Consider the following 20,314-nt stretch of genomic DNA (forward strand, 5'->3'; position numbering starts at 1 on the left):
CTGTATGGCTCAGGAGTTGTCACTGTTTTCAGGCCTGGAAGAGTGGGTTTGGGGTGCTTGATCGGAAACCAAACTTGCTTGTATTCAATAGTGTTTTGCATCTGAAAATTTCGAGGTGCTTTGCGAATTGTAATGCTTCATGAGTCCTCTCTGAGTTTAATAATCATAATAATAATAATAATAAAAGCAATATTCCTGCGCCTAATGCACACGTTCAGAACCTTTGTGTGCAGACATGCAGGCCCTCTGCTGCAGGTGTGAAACCAGAGGCAATGCAGTATCCTCTGGCATTTAGGCTAATGACCTGAGTGTTCTGCAGCAGACTGCTTTAACAGGAATAGTGCCTCTGCTAGATGGTTATAGCTTATTGAAAAAGTTAATGAAATGGCAAGTAATGATGCTATGCAAATACTGGTAATCTAACTCAACAATCATTTTTTTACTAATAATTCCTTACCATTGTCTCTTTCCATGAAGATTTTTTTCCAGTAAACTCAGTTAAAATAGTCAAGAACAGTGAACACAGTCAAAAGAAAGTGCTCAAAATTTTGAGTGAATTCACTGACTCTGTAGCATTTATTCTTCTTTACTTAAGAGTTATTGTTGATATTTGAAGAAATCTCTCCCTTTTGCAATAACAGTTAAAGCAATTAGAAACTTTGGATGTGTTAAAATTGAAAATACTTTGGCTTTAGAGAGATCTGCTCTTGTACCTTTTTTTTTTGTTCTTTATAATGTGGAGAGAGAGTCTGAAAATACTTTTTTAAAGCTTTTCTTCTGGTTTTTCACCTTAAAAATATCAAGAATATTAATTTGGGTCTTCCCTGGCTGCTTTGGAGGATCACTGGCTGGTATGAGGAATGTTTGTGAGCTCTTAACACCTTAATTGAAGTGGGGGAGGAGGATGTTGAGTCTTTAACAAAGGCTTATTCAGAATGTTAATTGGTTGAAGTTAAATAGGTATAAACAAACTGACAAGACTGTTTAAAACAGTCTTAACTAAGACCTTCCCCTCTTAAAGGCTTAACTTTCACTTATTGGGTTCCTATCATTTCACTTGTTCTCCTGTCCCCACAGTATCTTCTAGCCTAGACAGGGCATTAATTCCTAATGTGTAAAAGTCAGAAAAACACTTGGTTTAAAAAAACTCAAAACCTTGGGCCTTCTTTTATACTCAAAAAGTATATTTCCCTTGCCATATCCCTGCAGATCACCTTCAGGAAATGTAGCTGGGATTGAAAAGCCCAGAGAAGGGCACCTCAGATACAGTAAAGATATGTGCTCTATAAATAGCGTAGAGGCCATAGGGTCAAAACTGTGGCTAGATATTGAAAAGGGTGGGGTAACTCTCACAAGTAAGATTTGCATTGGTGTATGCTAAAGCAGTGTCAGGAAACGCTCATGTTTCAGACTGTAAACCAGAGTAGTCAATAGATGGACTGAGGGCAAAATCTGGACTGCCAGATGCTTTTGAATGGGCCCTGAAATTTTTTTATTTACTTTTTTATTTTCTTTGAAGTCTGGACCTTGACTATACATTGACCAAGAAACTTGGACCTTGACAAAAAATAGACTATCCCTGTAAACTGAACACATCAGAAAGGATTATTTTTCCCTCTCAGTACCATTTACAAAGTGCCTTAGGGGGGTGCTTAGGTTTCCTCTAAAGAACTGGGTATTTTTCATTGCTTGGTTGCTATGAAGGGGTGGATGGACAAAGATGTCAGGATATCTAATTTGATGCAGCAATCATTTGATTCTGTATAGCAAATCATATGCTCCTATAGTTATGTTGAGGGAGGCAGCAGGATTCAGTCGATAGGGTGCTGGATGGGGACTCTGGAGACTTGGGTTCTAGTCTTGGCTCTCACTGACCCCCTGGGAACCCTTGGGCTAGTCGCTTCCTCTGTGCCTCTGTTTCCCCATCTGTAAAATGGGGCTAATGATACTGACCTCCTTTGTAAAGTGCTTTGAGATCTGCTGATAAGTGCTATATAAGAACTAACAATTATATAATTTATTCCCAGTGTACTGGGAAGCAAGAAGCCTGTGTTTTTTTTCCCCCATCAATAAAATGAGGATAACACTGCTTAACTGTCACAGAAATGCTGAGTCTTAAATCATTAATGTTTGAAGAACACTTTGAGACCCTTGAGGGAAGGGACCCTAACAGTTAAATGCTATTATAAATAAGGCTGGCCAGAAAATAAGACTTGTTCTTCGAGGGTTCAATATTTGTCTTTGTTCCAATATGGAATGAAAACCTATTGAATGATTTACCAAGACTCGCCTAATATTCTGGTTTGAACCAGTGTCTCACATTCTAGGTGAGTGCTCTCATTGTCAGGCTAATGGTTATTCTGAGGCACATGTACACTCTGTATCCTTCCATCTCCCCAACCAGCCCTCGTTATAACCTCAGCTAGATTTGCAGTCAAAAGATGGTTGTCCCTGTATCTTTCTCTTCCACTATTCCCAGGGTAGGTGCTTTGCCTATTTAAAGAAACGAGCCAACCCTGGAACACTTTGCCACTTAACATTCATTAGCAGTTAGTGGCTATAGCATATTTAGGGTCAGGCATGTCTACCTTAGGCTTAACTTCAAAAACAAAGCGCAGCAGCGCGCAGCTAGCTGGCAGGCAGCGCCAGTGCTGGGAGAAAAAACTCTCCTCGCTGTCTCCCCTCTCCCTCCCTGTGGGTGAATAGAACTGCTGGGCTGGGAGCGTGGGCTCCAGCGCTGGGCTTGACTACACTGCGCGCTTTAGCGCCGCGCATTGCAGCGCCTGCAGTGTGTTTTTTCACACCCTGCTGCAGCGCTGCAAATTTGTAAGTGTAGCCAAGCCCTTAGAAGTAAGACTTTCACTGTGGGTGTTCATATAATGGAATCTTAAAAAAAATTGGAAGGAAGAGTAAAAGAAGAACCTGAGGAGTAACCATGGGATGGGGGTTTCCATAAACATTTTGCTTTTCTGCCCTAGAGCTCAATTGAGAAGCAATGCAGCAGCCAGTAACCCAGAAAAGAGGGAGGGAGAGAGACTGGGTGGTGAGTGTTAAGTGCCCCAAATTGGGTTGTGTGGCTGAAAATTTGAGATGCGTCCACTTTATTTTAGTCCTGTCAGACATGCGAATCATCGCAAAGGCATCTGCACATGTGAAGGAAGACAGAGGAATTCTGTTTCTCCTGTCCCGCTAAGCTCTCTTTGGTAAACTGGCACACACCCCAAAGGAGGAATGTTTCCATAACTGGAATTCAGACTGTCTGCTGGGTTTGAGTGCTGTTTTGCAACACTGCTCCCACTGAATGGTTTTCTAATTTGATTTGGCTAGCCAGTGTTGACAGGGCTAAATCACAAGTCTCCCCACCCATGCAGTGTTTTAAATGTTTGTATAGCACAGTGTATTGACACTTTTTTTACTTGCATAAAATAAACTGTGGGAGGGAAAGGGAGTGTTAACTAGCTGGAAATTGGCTGGTAATACCAGTAGCTAGTAATAATATTCCCAGAGCCAACTGTATAGCAGGCTTGAGGATATGTTCTCTAGGGAACAGTTCAGTCCTGGTGGGGCAGAGGGGATGTATTGGAGCAGTAGTTGCTGACTGGTCAATCCCGGAGACTCTCCCAGTTGATCGAGATCTCCAGTGGCTAAAAGTCTGGCGGCTCAGCAGGGCTGCCACTAAGGCAGGCTCCCTGTCTACCCTGGCCCCATGTCGCTCCTGGAAGCGGGCCCCTGCGGCTCAGGGGGTGGGGCCAGGGATCTGTGTGCTGCTCCTGCCTGCAAGCACCACCCCTGCAGCTCCCATTGGGCGAGAATGGGGAACTGTGGCTAATGGGAGCTGTGGGGGCGGGGCCTGCAGAGGGGCAGCGCACAGAGCCATGTGCCCCTTCCCCATGGGCTGCAGGGGTGCATTGGCCCCTTCCCGGTGTGGCATGGGGCAGGCAGGGAGCCTGCATTTGCCCTGCTGCGCTGCCAGGAACTGACTAAGGTATATGCTGCCTGGTGGGAGCCCAACCCTGAGCCCCCTCCAAGACCCAGCACCCCATACCCCCTCCTGCAACCCATGCCCCCTCCTGCACTCCACTACTCTGCCTGAGCCCCAAGCCCCCTCCTGCACCCAAACTCCCTCCCAGAGCTTGTACCCTCACCCCCTTGTGCACCTCCAACCCCCTGCCCCAGGCTCAGCCTGGAGCTCCCTCCCATACTTGAAACTCCTTGGTCCCAGCCCAGAGCCTGCTCCCGAACCCCAACCCCAGCCTAGTGAAAGTGAGTGAGGGTCGGGGAGAGCAAGTGATGGAGGATGGAATGAGCAGGGCGGGGACTTGGGGAAGGGGTGGGGTAGATCTTGGGTTGCACTTAAATTCAAAAAGTGATCTTGGGCATAAAAAGGTTGGAGACTACTGTGTTAGAGCTAGTAGATGTTAATTAACAATAGCTTCAGGGGAATTTCTCTTCATGGTTGACTTTGCAGCTGGGAGTAAAGGGGGTCTTACACTAGGGAGTCTGTCTCACCCTTCATAGCCCCTATAGACCAAGCACCAGGGCCTCCTTGCATTCTTCCATTCCCAACCACCAGCTCCCTGTGCCCCACCTTCCCATCCCCTCTATTTCATGGGCCCCTCGCAACTTCCTCGCTGGCAGCAGCTCTGTGTGCGCACCCCTTCCCTCCCTGTGCTAGGTGCTTTGTGTGACCCCCTTGGCCCATACCAGTTCCCCCATGAGGAGTTGTGTATCCCACTGTTTCCCCCATTGCAGGATTCCCACATGCTTACCTGTCATAGGGGATGTCTCCTCTGTAGTGCCTCCTCCTGGCCTAGCAAGGCCCTGCAGACATATTTTCCTTAGTTTCCTCTACTGGGGTTTTCAGAAATAAACCACTCGCCTCCAGCAGCTTTACACAATATATACTTCTCTTGGGTTCAGTTTATACAGCTTTCCCCAAAAGCACCCCTTTCGTGTCAGGGGTCTTCCCAGCCTTCCTCCTAGGGACTGGGGTTTTCCATCAGGCAGTGCCCTGTGTTTCTTACCTCAGGACAGCTATGACTTTCCAGCGGCTCCTTCAGCTGGTCCCGGTCTCTAAGCAGCCCACCAGGGTTCAGCGAGGAGGCTGCCTCCTCCTGCTGGTGTCTGTGCTGAGAGCTGAGTCAGGATGTGTGCATACAGCCCTCTTTCCCAGCCAATAGAAGTGCGGAGCCGGTGCTCGAGGCGGGGGCAGTGCTCGGAGCCCTATGGCCCCACCGCCTAGAGGGCAGCGCAGTGTTGGAAAAGGGGCGCAGCGTAGTGTTGGAAAAGGTAGGCACTAGCCTGCCTTAGCTGGGCAGCACTGCTGACGGGACTTTTAACGTCCTGGTCGGCGGTGCTGACTAGAGCAAGGTGACCCAGTGCTGGGTCATGACCCATGGTTTGAAAAACATTGGTCTAGTCCATTCTTCTGGTTTTTAGCAAGCACTGTATACTCCTTCCTTGCTGTGGTTTCCCTGATCTAGCTGTAAGTCTCTAAATAAAGTGTTACACTCTTTGACTTGCAACTGTAGAAGGTTGGGCAGGTATGAACATCCATCTACAGATGGAGATGGTGAGGTGCAGAGAAGTTAAGTGGCTTGCTCAATGTCATACATCATGACAGTGGCCAAGATGGGACTAGAATATAGGGCACAGGACTGGTAGGCAGGAGGCCTATCTACTGGACCTCACCACCCCATAATTTCTAAGCTAAGCTTCCCCTTTTCCAAATGTGTATGTCCACTCTTTTTTGTATATGGTCTCTCGTTGACATCTTATTGGCAAAGGAAGAGACATTTAAATTCAAAATCTCACACTTGACTCCAGCAGATGCTGGCAGGAGTCAGATACGTGAATGTGAACTATCGCTTTAAGATCACTGGTGTGTGTCAGTCATATAACAGTAGTAAGAGAGACTCTTATGATCAGTCTGTAGAGCGCAAAGTGTGTTCATTCACTGAGCATCTTGCAGTCTAAGTTGGACAAATATGAATAGGGGATGGATGACTATTCAGGGACTGGGGAGAGACCCCCTGGGGAGTTTGTCCGCTGATGGGCACCCTTTAAGAACCTAGACAGGCAGGACATAGGAAGGGCATGTGAAAGAAGTGGGACTATGAAGGTGCTTGGTGCATGAGAGAAACTGTTCCAGGCATTACTGGTGCCAGGAAAGGAGAAGCTGATGAGATGGGCACAGAGGTGTGCAGAACATTGAAGGTGAGGTTAGAGACTCGAACTTCACTGGGAACAAGTGGAATAGCATTGTACCCCTTGTTGTGTTCCAGCTACTTGCTGAACATTGTTTTATAAGTGAGCTTTTCTTCAAATGTTTTTTTTTCTTTTTTTCCTTTGAAGTGAGAAGAGAAATGACCTAAACTAACTTTCAGCCTTTGAGGCCAAGGACCAGAAGGAGGGCGAGGCCAGCAGTATGGCTGTGCCTAGGAATTTGCGAAGGCAGCCTGCAAATGGGTCCCTTGTGTCCCATTGCACTCATCACCACATTGCTGTGTTCCTGCTTACCTTCTTCAGGTAGGTTGGCCGCTCCTGGATCAGCATGACATTTGTCCAGTTGAGTTTGGGGAGTGGCTGTGTGGAGGGAAAGCAAGGGAGGATAATGAGAAGACCTGACCATTGGTTTTTATAAAAAGCCAAGTAGTAATAATGATGTGTGGAGGGAGGCACAGTGTCAGTAATGTTGTGCCGGAGTTTCCTGTGCATTCAAATAACGAAATGCATATTCCCTGTGTGAATACTGACATAAATCAGTGATTTTCAACCTATGGTCCATGGACCCCAGAAGGACCGCAGGCTATGTCTAAGGGATCCACGAAAGATTGTTGTTACCATAGAATAGTGGTCTTCAGGGCCAGCTAAGACCCTGTTTTTTGGTGGAAGTTGAAGTACCTTAATGTGCAGTTAGATACTCTGGTTTTTAGTGTGGAGAGGAATGTGACTGTGGTCTGTGGACTTATATTTAGGATTTTCAAGGGGGACCGCAGCTCCATTCAAAATTTATTAGGGTTCCACAAATGAAAAAAAGTTGAAAACCACTGACACAAATAGTACTCATGATGAAGGACTTCACTGACCTGTCCATTTCCCTTCATGCAGAGTTACACTACGGAAGAGTGGAAGCAAGTGGAGTCTTCCAAAACCAGGGGAAAATAAACCCTCAATCCCAACAATGAGCACATTTAATGAGGGCTCCAACCAGTGTGAAGTGCTCTGCCAGTGCTGTTGGTAGCTTCTTTCTCCTCTCTGCATTCTACACATGCAGAGTTCTGGAGGAAAGAGGATATCTGATGGGTCTTTAGACGAGAACCTATGGTGGTGATTAGCTGGGCAAGTGTGTGTGTTCAGTGTATAACCATTGGTGGACATTTCATCTCCCCCCTCCTTAAAAAAAAAATGATGATGATGATGATAATTCATTCCCTCCAAATTGAGATGTCGATCACACTCCTAGGCCTGGCATTCCTCCCCACACTAACAACAATCAGAGTATGTAACTGCAAATTAGGGTGCTTCCACTCCCACCAAAAAATAAAGAATAGGTTCTTGGCTGGGCCCTGAGGCAGACTGTGTATGGAATTTTGGGTCCCTTTCGCTTTCTGCTGCAGTGAAGATCTGTCAAACCTATGTGTGTTCACTCTCTGTCTTGCAGTTACTCCCTGCTCCATGCTTCCAGAAAGACGTTCAGCAATGTCAAGGTCAGCATTTCCAGCCAATGGACTCCTTCCGACTTAAATACCACAGCCCTGGAGCTCCAGCCATATGAGGTGAGAACAGTCAGGACTATCAACCTAGCTGGCAAGTTTTAATACAGACACACGAATGCTAGTTTGTGAATGGTCCAACTCAGACATTGGTGTGAAAGAGATTATTTTTTGCCAGAGATACCCCTTGCTACTTGAGTACTTGCATAGGCGGGAGTCTCAGGTGACTTAAAACAGTAGATCCCCCACTATAGTCTCTGGACCACCAGTGGTCAGCAGAGCCTTTCGTAGTGAGCCACAGAGTGAAACTTTTTGAGAAGTTGGGGAGTAATGGTGTTGGGATGGGAACTGGGTCCACAGAAACATCTGTGTATGGTAATCAGCAGAATGCAAAAGATGGAAAACCCACTGACTGTAGCTTCAGGTACCTGTGTGTGAAATGAGCAATGGAGGGAGTTGCATCTCAGAAGCAGAGGTGTTAGTAACATTGTGGTTATGGTTTTGTCAGTAGTAGTGCTTTTATTTCCTTCTGGAAAGGATGGCTGACGTGGGAGGGAAGAAAACTGCTACAATCCAAGCTAGTTATGTGTAGCGGCCAAGATATTTCTAACAGGGTGCCTAAAACTAGGCTGCTATGTCCACATTTAAACGCTTGAGTAAGTGACTGGATTTTCAGAAATGCAGAATTATCAGCAGCTCCCACTGCCTTTAAAATCCCAGTTCCTTGGTTGTGAATGAGAGCGTTGCCTTGTGATCAGTAGGACCAGGATTTGACCTTATGGAAGTCGATGTACTGTACTTGCTTCTATACAGTTGTACTGGATTTCCACGAGGGGTAAATGAGCACAGAATGTGGCCTATTATCTTCTACAAGGCCTTCCCTGAGAGCCAGCTAAATATTTACTATGATAGGTGTGGGGTTTTTAGAGCAGCTGTCTGGCTAGGCCAGCAGAAAGAAGAATTTTGACTCTCTTCCTCCTCAGATTGCACATTTCCTAGGCTCCTATTTTTAGAATCACATGTTGAAAAAAATACTTGTTCTCCCTTCCTTACTAACAGGTAATTGCCATTAAAGTGCAACACAAGTGGGATAGATCTACTTGTATTGGGAACACAAGAACTGCCTTATTGGACTGGACCCGTGGTCCATCTGGTCCAGTATCCTGTCTCCAACGATGGCCAGCACCAGATACTTTAGAGGAAGGTGCAAGAAGCCTTGCATATAACCTGCACATAAGGAAAACTTCTTCCTAGCCCCATGAGTTGGAGTTTGGATATTACCCTTCCAGACCTCTTGGGTAGTGGTGTTTCTTTAAATCCTTGCTACTGTAACTCTGAATGTTCTTGTTATCCATAGGCATGTCTGTTCCTTTGCTGAATTCTTGGCCAAAGGATAAATCATAAAAATCATAGAAATATAGGACTGGAAGGGACCTCAATAGGTCATCTAATCCAGTCTGCTGCACTGAGGCTGGACTAAGTATTATTTAGACCTGTGGTTTTCAACCTTATTTCATTTGCGGACCCTTAAAAAATTTCAAATGGAGGTGCAGCCCCTTTGGAAATCTTAGACATAATCTGCAGACCCTCAGGGCTCTGCGGACCACAGGTTGAAAACCACAGATCTAGACCATCCCTGACAGATGATTGTCTAACCTGTACTTAAAAACCTCCAATGATGGAGATTCCACAACCTCTCTAGATGCTTTGTTCCAGTGGTTAACTACTCTGACAGGAAGTTTTTTTTCTGAATTTCTAACCTAAATCTGCCTTGCTGCAATTTAATTTCATTACTACTTGTCCTGTCCTCAGAAATTAAGGAAAACAATTTATCATCCTCCTCTTTATAACAAGCTTTTATATACTTAAATATGTATATATATTATGTTCCCCCCATCAGTCCTCTCTTCTCCAGACTAAACAAACCCAGTTTTTTCAATCTTTCCTAGTAGGTCATATTTTCTAGACCTTTAATGATTTTTGTTGCTCTCCTCTGCACTTTTTCCAATTTGTCCACATCTTTCCCAAAGTGTGGTGCTCAGAGCTGGACACAGTATTCCAGCGGAAGCCTTATCAGTGCTGAGTTGAGTGGAAGAATTCCTTCTCATGTCTTGCTTACAACAATCCCAGGTGCAATCCAGACCGCTGAGGGGTTGTGTCACCTCCTGCCGTGCAACCTTGGGTGCCTCACAATCCTTTGCTGTTGTGGCTTCCAACCGGGGCCGCTCTCAAACAGCTAAACAGCATTCAGGTCACACCCTGATTGTGTGTACAGCTACAGCCCTGGTCCAGCAACTCTGACCCCAGTAGCCTGTCAGCAACACACCAGCCACATTCAGGCTTCTACCAGCCTTGGTTAACATGTGCAGGGCGACCCCAACACCCTCCCAGTCCTGAATTTTCCCAAAAACTTATGTTGTGCACTGTCCAGCCCTCTCCTGGGCAGCTCAGAAATTAGAGGTTTGTTGCACCTGTAAGGGGTCATTATACAACAGTTTGCTACTTTAACTGGAGTTCCCCAAACAGTTCAGTTTAAACACAGCACTGGATTAGTTTTGATTTTAAAAAATAAAACACATTTGTTTAACTACAAAGAGAGAGATTTTAAGTGAGTACAGATATAGGGTATTAAAATCAGAAATGGTTACAGGAAAAAGAAAGATAAAACGCTTCCTAGTAGCTAAGACGTAACAAACTAGACTTGGCTCCAGGTAAAATCTTTACCACGTGTTCCAAGCAACATAATTGATCAAATTCTCAAGGCAGGATTTGCTCCCACACTCCAAAGGGCTGGTGCCTTTGTCATCTTGGGTGACAGAAAGAAAGATAGAATCCCTGGGATGTTTTTGTCCCTCACTTTTATAGCCCAGTCACTCTTTGAAATGCATTTTCATGAGTTACCCTAGATTAAGATCCTTCCCCCTGTGAAGACGGAGACATAGAATCTTGTGGTGAAAAAGGTTCCATGTTGTTTGTTAAAATGCAGATCAATCTTTTCCTTCCCCCCTTCATTGCTAAAGAATGGCCACTTGACCAGTGATTGCCAGTCAGCTTTGATGACACCCAGCTAGAGCTGTCAGCTTGTCCTTTGTCTTTGAGAAACAGGATGGTAAATGGATTTCAGTCATAATTTCAGTTTATGTCCATAACTCTTAATATACACATTTTGTAGATAAACATTATACACATTTCACCATGATACTATTGACCCATGAGTTACTACTTTTCAAATGATATCTTATTAGGAATATTCTATACAAAGATTATTACAGTGGTGTGAATATAGGGGTTCATTCAGTCACAACATCTCAGACTGATGATCGGGATTTTTTTTGCGACAGTATTATAATTTTGACTCATATTTAGTTTGTAATCTCCTGTAACCTCAGATCCTTTTCTGCAATACTCCTTCCTAGGTAATCATTTCCCATTTTGTATTTCTGCGATGGATTGTTCCTTCCTAAGTGTAGAATTTTGCATTTGTCCTTATTGAATTTTATCCTGTTTATTTCAGACCATTTCTCCAGTTTAAGATCATTTTGAATTCTAATCTTGTCCTCCAAAGCACTTGCAACCCCTCCAGATGGATGCCTTTGTGTAATAAGTGTAAAATGTAAAGTATAAACTTTTGGAGTGTAATCTGTCTGGATCAGGGACCTTAGGTTTTTATTATGTTATAGTAAAGGGTCTAGCACACCTGTGAATGCTCTAAAATGAAGTATTGTGGATGTATATTCTACCCATTAATCAGTATTTAGCCACTCATTCCCGATATGCTCAGCATTCTGTGCTAGCAATATAGTTTATTAATAGACTGACAGATGGATACTACTGACCTCTAGTGGCAGCAATAATTTTCTTCAGTGGCTTTACCTTTTATTATTGAATCTCTTTTTTTACACACCGCATTTTTTGGAAAACAACTAAATAGAAGCCACATCTGTCAGCTGCTGCCTGGTCAGCTGAATAAGGCTAGCTGTGACCAGTACTTGGGTAGAAGGCACTCGAAATACAGCCAGGCCTGTCCTGACTGTAGGCAGTGAGATGTGTGGAAGCACAGCTATCATTTACTATTACAGTAGTGCCTTAGGGCCACAATCATAGATCAGAGCACCATTTTTCAAATGCATAATTAAAAGGTGGTCCCTACCTTGAAGAACTTGTTCTATGGCAAAAACTAAAATGGAGCTGATGAAAGTTGAGCATAGGAAATGTCACCTTTAAGGTTGATCCACCCCCCTCTCTCCACCCCACCCCCCCTTTATTAATTCCTTCTACTCTTCCTTCAAATCCATCCTCAAAGCTTCCTACTTTCAGCTCGTGTTCTGTCACTAATCTCATCTCTGGGACTACTGATTCCTCTGTTCTCTCCCTCCTCCTGGTAATTTCCTCTTACGTTGTCCATTTAATGTAGATTGCAAGATCCTGAGAGCCCAGGCATTATGTATAAAGCAGCATGTAGATCAGTAACATTGTTACCATAAATATTAATTGCAGTGTTTATTGCTCCTGGTGTGCTAGAAGTTAATTGAGGTCTCTAGCAGGAAAAAAGTGCTTTTCATAGAATTTGAAGTCAAAGTTGATCCTGACTCAATCAATTAGCTAAAGCATTTCAGAGATGGGATGTTACTGGAGCCAGGTATTTCTTGTGTATTGTAGATGAGATCTGTCTCTTTGGAAGACTCATGATGCAATTGATTCTCTTTGTAGCTCTGGAACAGTAGCCATTTATTTCCCAATGCAGAAGAAGCCACTCTTTTCCTGGGGACGTTGGACACTATCTTTCTCTTTTCCTATGCTGTGGTGAGTAAAACTTAATCACAGCTGCCGAAGTTTGGGTGGGAAGGATGGTGCGGATGACTCATCACGTTTGAGGGTGGAGGGACGGGATCTGCTCTCTGCTCCTGACTAACACTAAGGGTTTGGGAAGTGAACAGATTCCCTTTGGCTACATTACTTTTGCTCTCACACCACATTGGATATGTTGCATCTTTTAAGGGGTCTGCAAATAGGTTTAAGAGAAATACATCTACTTGAGAATTACATGCTGAATGCTCCAAATAGGAATGGCGAAAGGCTGTCAGCATATAATCTGCTTTAAATTTACCTTCTCTGTCCTCACAACCTCTTTCAAGTCTCCTAGAATCCATTACAGTCTCCAACACCATACATTAGCGGCATGTCACATCCACCACAAAGTCTGACATAGCAAGGAGCCAGACAGTAGAGGAGTTTGGGGAGGAGGGTTGTAGGATCAAATAAATGCCTTTTGCACTGGTATATTGCACAGATTTAGGGAGGCTTTTTCAAGTGGTTTTGTATCATGCAGGGTAACAAACACTCTGCAAAAGACACTTATTGGGCACCTCCCCCAATACTCTGGCTCCTTACTGAAGTCTGCTGTAGTAATGATGTGACATCATCTGTATGTGGTACATCATAGAATCATCATAGAATAGCAGGGTAGGAAGGGACCTCAAGGAGGCCATTTAGTCCAGCCCCCCCGCTCAAATTCCCCTGCCAGAATATCTCACAGGTGCATGGCAATTTGCACTTCAGGAGACTTGAAAGGACTGTGGAAGATGGGGAGCTATATTTAAAGTAAAATATTTGCTGGTACATTTACCCTTGCTGTTTGGGACACTTATTATATCACTCTAAAGTGAATGACATTTTCTTAACCTTTAAAGTCATATTTATAAAATTTGGCAAATTTCTTTACCTGTGTTACTAGTAACACCTTCGATTATTAAAGCTGAATTTTTAGAAATCTAAGCTTTCACTATTCTGTTTGCTTTGAGTTTATCTACAGTTGGACACCAAGAACAGACTTTTCGCTTCTGTTCATAGTCCAATGTCACTTTCTTGATCTAGTACACCAACACAATGTTGCCATGTTTGCATTGCAAATGTTGCAGGAGAGCCTCTGTCAAAACAAGTCATTGTGACTGAAATTTCAGTCGCCATTAGTTAATGGAAACACTTCTGTTTGTATTAGATCTTGTAAAAACAAACAGCTCCACCAGACTTCTACACACCTGTTCTTGGGGTCAGATTTGAGCTCCCAGCATTCCTTCAACTCTTCTTACAGATCATGTTGAAAACAAATGTAAACGATGTGGCTTTGCTTAACATACTCATCTGTGTTCTTAGGGTCTCTTTGTCAGTGGCATAGTTGGGGATCGCCTGAATTTACGATGGGTCTTGTCTTTCGGCATGTGCTCCTCTGCTTTAGTGGTAAGTTGAAAAATGTCTCTGTTTCGGTGAAGCATGATTATGTGATTTTAGAAACTCTCCTTCCCTCTAAAACACTTGGCTCTTGTTTAGAGTAGAATAGCAGAATTTATCTGACCCTAGCCTGTGGGTGCAGGGGCTGGCATAGTAATAATACTTGCCCTAAACCCCAGTGCTTCCTAAGTAGCGTTATTAGGGGAGTGCCATGCTAAGCTGTTCAGAATGCCTCACTTTTATTTTATTTTTTGAACTTTTGTGGCAAAAATTGTTTGTTTATGGAGTTTGGTGTTGGGCCAGACTTACTGTTTTGTATCATGACCAGAGTCTGAGGCCTACAGAAGAGCACTTCCAACCCCCCCACCAAAAGCCTTCGTGGAAGTATGCATTTGTGTAAGGATAGTGGTGACGTTTCTTCAAACATAGATGTTGTGACCTACAAAGATACAAACAAGAGTTGCTTGAATATGAGGAGCCCAAATCCGGGCCTACATATTCTCTTCTTCAGTCTGTTTTCTGTGTGTATCAGGACTGTTTTCCAAACCCACATAACTTTTTAAAATGGCTTTCCTTCCAAATAAATCCTTCCTTTTCGTTTCTCTTACAAGAAAACACTAACATTAATAAACTAGTATTAACTTACTTGATTTTGCAGCTGGCCGTGGGTGAAATAAATCAGAAGGAATATCTGTAAGGAAAGACTTCTTCAGTTTCAAGCTTCCATGGATAAACATTGAATGCATTTTATCTTATTGGGTTTTTAATCATTAACCTTACATGGCTATGCCCATACCTTAATTCATCTCAATGACTGGGAGACCTGTTGGTGGATTATTACATTTTGCAAATATGGATAAAAACACTTGCATAAATCAAGTATATTGCATCACAAAGCATGCTTTGTTTATCCTGGATAGTGCAGGTTAGGGCTAAAGTTTCTGTCTGTCCCACATGATATTCTTATAGGCAAACTAGGAAAATGCGGTTTTGATTAAATTATTGTAAGATGGGTGCACAACTGGTTGAAAAATCATATTCGGAGAATAGTTATCAGTGGTTCACTGTCAAACTGGTTCCCTGTCCAGAGGGAGCAAGAAAAGAGGTGTAGAAAACGTGGCCTATGAGGAAAGGTTGAAAGAATTTGGCATGTTTAGGACATGTCTACACTATAAGTGCTACAGCAGCAGCTATGCTGTTGTAGTGTAGACACTTGCTACAGCGATGGAAGGGGTTTTTCCATTGCTGCAGTTAATCCACTCCCTCAAGAGTTGACAGAAGAATTCTTCCACTGACCTAGTGATATCAACACTGGGGCTAAGGTCATCTTAACTATGTGTCTCACGGGTCTGAATTTTTCACATCCATGAGCAGCGTAGCTATATCGACCGAAGATTTAGGTACAGACCAGGCCTTAATCTAGAGAAGACTGGGGGTCTGAGAGGGACTGTTAATCTTCAAATATGTAAAAGGTAGTTATAAAGAGGACAGCGATCAATTTTTGTTCTTCGTGCTCATTGAGGGCAGGACAAGAAGTAATCAGTTTATTTTACAGCAAGGGGGATTTAGGTTAGATATTAGGAAAAACTTTCTAACTATAAGGATAGTTAAGGTCTGGAATAGGTTACCTGGGAAGGTTTTTGAGAAAAGGTGAACCAAACACCTGGCAAGGGTGTTCTAGGTATACTTAATCCTGCCGCAGTGTGGGAGGATGGAGGTTTCTTTCAGACGTACACTGCTGAGATTCTATACTTATTATGCTCCCTAATGTTCTAGTAAAAGTACAGTCATCATCTGTTATATTGGTGACGATTTTGTAATTTGAGACCTGACTATAGCACTCTTTGCTATTAAGTGTTTGCTGATAAAGACCGTGAAACCACGGTAGGTTTTTTGCAGGGGTTTATGCATCAGTAAAGTGGGAATTAGTGAGACTTTCCTGTATTTCAGTATTGTTGCATATTTAATTTGACAGGTGTTTTGTCCATCAGTCTTTGATTCAAGTTTTATTTTTGTAAATTAATGGCAACCACTACTCCTGGGGTGGGCTGTAACTAAGCTGAGTACCACACTTGGAAGGGAGGCACGTTTAGATGCTGCAGGACTTGCTGTTGGTGACTCAGCAGGTGGTGCTGTTACCTCTGAGTCACCACTGAACATTGTCTGAGCATGGTATTATGAACACCTGAGCTGTTGGAGATGCTGTCACTTGAATGAAATGTAAAACATAGGCTTTGAACCACTTCCTCTCCCCGCCTCCCCCTTTCAGTTTTGCGTTGACACTTCCAGTCAGCCTGGAAGATTTGTAGCAGGATCACAGTTTTCCTCTCTTTTCCCCACAGGAGTTTGTATTTGGCACTCTCACAGAATGGCTGCATTTCTACAACAAATGGTTCTACTGCTGCCTATGGGTTGTGAATGGCTTGCTGCAGTCCACTGGCTGGCCCTGTGTTGTTGCCATCATGGGCAACTGGTTTGGAAAAGCTGGGTACTTGGTATTTCTCTTTGGTTTAGTAGCTTATCTGTGATGCAGAACAGCAGTTTCGGCTGAATTCCCAAACCAAAACAATTCTCTGGCAAATCCTGTTATGGTGGCTAAACGAGAACGTGCTTACCTATTGTAACCTGAGCATTGACAGGCAGTAAATGAATAGTGAACGACAGAACTCTTACATGTCCCAAACAAACAATAAACAAACTACTCTTATCAGATATAAAATACAGTAATGCATATTTCTTTACTACATAACAGCTTTAACTCTGACAACATAGTTTTCATTTTGGGTCAGATTAAGGCTGTTGTATTCTGCCAAAACTTGCATTATTTTTTGGGCTTTGTTTCCCTTTGTCAAATGGGGATAATGATATTGACCACCCTTTGTAAAGTGCATTGAGATCTAGGGATCAAAAAGGTTCTATAAGAGCTGGGTATCATTATTATACGTTCTGTGCTCTTTGTTGATTTGGCCATTGACATATATTAAACTCAGTTTGAACTCACAATTGCAATGACTGTGATTACACACAGAGTGCGCAACTGCACTGCTAAATTATTGGAAAATCTGGCCCATAAAGTGTTGTCATTAGATTTAAGGTTTCAAACATCTCTGAAGGCTGTTTCAGAACACCTAAGGTAGGGCAACAGCAGGTCACATTCATAAGGGTTAGATAGAAACTTTGACCTGTTGTAGAATCAGAATTTGTCACATTTATCCATGTAAATCTATCCTGTGTCCTCTGGTCTGGATCTGGTCTGGTGTCATGACACCACTGACCTAGACCTTGGTTTGACTCAAGTGAAACAGAGTGGGACATGATAGATAAACTTGTCTATCATGAGCTGATTATTTTACAGTATATTTTATTTTAAATGAAGCTGCTTCTGTGTGTGGGGAGGCGGTGGGAGTGGTGGTGGTGGAGAATTTAATACTATTACATATCAGTTAAAGCCAGTGTTAACTCTCTCTCTCTCTCTCTCTCTCTCCCCCCCTTTCCCCCCTCCATTTTGCTGTGCTTTCTCAGGAGGGGTTTTGTTTTTGGACTCTGGAGTGCCTGTGCATCAGTGGGGAACATTCTGGGAGCATTCCTTGCCTCCTGTGTTCTGCAGTATGGCTATGAGGTGAGTAGTTGCTGTCTGACTTGGAATTGTGCGTAGGGGCTGTCTTATCCCCGGGAGTCTTTCCCTGTCTCTGGCCCACTGAGACCAGATGAGCAGATAAATGATGTGGCTTTTTTTCTTTCCCATGTCTATGGGGGAACTCTGCTCCCTATATCTTTGTGGCAACTGGTGGTAGACAGAGCATAGTAATCCTCTCTTTTCCTTCTCAATTCCAGAGAGTACAGAATATTGCATGAGATTTGGAGGGGCTCTGTCTCTTTAAAACTTACCCATTGTGTGTGGGGGAGGGGGGACACGACATTTGGTCCCTTTAAAACTTACCCATTTCTGCTGAGCCCCTATGTTATGGTCACCTACCATCTTCCTGACTTGGGAGAGGACAAAGTGATGTTTGGAGCTAAATCTAATGCTGCATGTCAGTTGGCTGACAGACACTGCTGTTAAGCAGTGGTGAGGCAAGGACAGGGCCGGATTAACATATAGGCTAAGAAGGCCATAGCCTTAGGCCCTACTTTAAGCCTAATTTTTAGACCCTACTGTAGGCCCTCCATTCCGTATTGAAGTAACAGCTGAGCGACGGTAGCAGAGCCATTGGGAAATGCTTTGTCTCATTAGATATTGCTTTGTACAAATTAATCCATCAAGACTGTGAATTCAATTTATGGTGGTTGTGATTTTGTCTTTGTGGGCTAAGTAAGTGTTTGTGGGCCCAAGCAATATAGAACCTTGTACACAATAGGCCTACACTGGATAATAGAAACCATGTCGAAGAAAGGAGGATGGCAGAAATTGAAGGCGGCCAAAGAAAGACGGCAAAGACAAGATGTAGTACTGAAAGGTATTCCTTCGTTCCTAACGTTTTTTCCTCCTACTGAGTTTGGTGGTGAGGAAGTCCAGGCGAATACCAGCCCACGTGAACCTGCTGCGCCTGCGCTTGATGAAAAGGAGCAGCCTCCTGTGACTTCTCTAGCTGCAGTCTCACCCCACCCCTCTCAAGACTTTCCCAGTGATAGTAATATAAAAAAATCCTTCTCCAGTCATCCGGGCACGTGGGACATGACTTCTCAAGATCTCATTTCATATTGGACTGAGAAGGGCTCACAAATGCCGGAATCTAGATGCTGACTTGTGATTGACAAAGCGAGAGTACACCAATCAAATCCTTTATCTGACCAAATCAATGTTTGAATATGCGAAGCCTAACAAACAGATTGGCAAGCGAGAATGGCTCATCTATTTGCCTTTTTTTTTTTTTTTTTAAGTGTTTTTATTGCCGCCTGTTTTCTGAAGTGGAGGTTGTTCTGCAAAGGCTTCAGTGGTTGGACGAAAACTGCGTACATTACCAATCATACAATGAGTGAGCAGCATACATTGTCAGTCAGCAGCTTCCATGCCCAGTAGAAAGTTAGTGGTAGAATTGATACCCGAATGGAAAACCAGTTTTTGGAAGATTGTGCTTATTGGAAGAACATTCTTAGACGCAGAGTTGAAAGCAGTTTTTCTTGCTAAACGTGGTCTGCCATTCTGCGGCTCAGGTGAGACTGTTGGATTGAAACACAATGGCAATTACCTTGGTGTTCTAGAGCTAATTGCTAAGTTTGACCCTTTCTTAACTCAGCACATCAGTGAACACGCAAATTATGGAAAAGGCCGTGCATCATATCTATCAAAGACTATTTGTGATGAATTCATTGCACTGCTGGCAAAGAAGACGCTATCAACCATTGCAGATGAGATTGAAGACATGGGATATTTTTCAGTGTCTGTCGACTCAGCACTGGATGTGTCACATGTAGATCAGCTGACTGTCATCTTGCGTTATGTGCTACCCCGCAGACCAGTTGAGCATTTCGTGACCTTCATAAACATCACCAACCACACGGGAGAAACTTGCCTTGTACCTACGCGATTTCCTCACCGAAAATGGGATTGACATCCGCCTTTGTCGTGGCCAAAGCTATGATAATGCAAGTAATATGAGTGGCAAATATTCAGGGATGCAGGCAAAGATAAAAGAACGCCATGCTTTGGTTGATGACATACCATGTGCTGCTCACTCACGCAACCTTATTGGCCAGTCTGCCGTGGATTGTTGTGTTGAAGCAGTTTCTTTTTTGGTTTTGTCCAAGAATTGTTTATAAAAAAAAAAAACCTTTCTCTGCATCAACCAGTCGTTGGATGATTCTTAGAGATTAACTACCAAAGGGATGCCCAGTGCCCAAATCACTCTCAGGGACATGGTGGAGTGCCAACGCTAAAGCTGTGAATGCAGTTGTTCTGGGAAACTCTAACATCCTTGAAGTGCTAGAGAGCATCAAGGATGATGAATCTAAAAAATCAGCAACAAGAAAAGATGCGAAGATCCTGAGTGATGCAGTGCTCACTTTGGAAACTGGTATTTTGTGGTCTGGAATGATATACTTCAGCCATTCAGCAGGTGCAGTCTAAGCTTGCAAAGTGCTCAAGTTGATCTTTCCACTCCTGTAAACCTAGTGAGAGTCTTGGAACTGTTCTTCAACAAATGCAGGATAGCTTTGAGTATGAAATTCAGGGGGTTGCAAGGATTGCTAACCATGAGTAGAAGTCAGCCAAATGCTGTAAAAGACAGAAGACATACGATGATGCTACTGCCCACTCATTCAGTGACAAGGAGGCCTTCAAAGCTAATACCTTCATCACAATCATTGACAAACTGAAAAGTTAATTGGAACATCGGCTCAAGGCTTACGAAAATACCGACACAACCTTTTGG

At 43.5% G+C, this 20,314-nt stretch overlaps 1 protein-coding gene across 3 annotated transcripts in view; it reads left to right on the forward strand.

Moving 5' to 3' along the window:
- The window catches only part of SLC37A3 (solute carrier family 37 member 3), a 46,547-nt gene that overhangs the window by 6,724 nt on the left and 19,509 nt on the right, over positions 1 to 20,314 (forward strand). For all 3 annotated transcript variants that reach the window (XM_039482762.1, XM_039482755.1, XM_039482745.1), the window contains exons 2-7: positions 6,355 to 6,528; positions 7,664 to 7,778; positions 12,426 to 12,518; positions 13,869 to 13,952; positions 16,286 to 16,431; positions 17,466 to 17,562. In XM_039482762.1, the coding sequence (XP_039338696.1) occupies positions 6,428 to 6,528; positions 7,664 to 7,778; positions 12,426 to 12,518; positions 13,869 to 13,952; positions 16,286 to 16,431; positions 17,466 to 17,562 (636 nt within the window). In that variant the 5' untranslated portion in view covers positions 6,355 to 6,427. The remainder of the gene's footprint in view (positions 1 to 6,354; positions 6,529 to 7,663; positions 7,779 to 12,425; positions 12,519 to 13,868; positions 13,953 to 16,285; positions 16,432 to 17,465; positions 17,563 to 20,314) is intronic.

This window comes from Mauremys reevesii, linkage group 1 (genome assembly GCF_016161935.1).
Source record: "Mauremys reevesii isolate NIE-2019 linkage group 1, ASM1616193v1, whole genome shotgun sequence".
Taxonomy (NCBI): domain Eukaryota; kingdom Metazoa; phylum Chordata; order Testudines; family Geoemydidae; genus Mauremys; species Mauremys reevesii.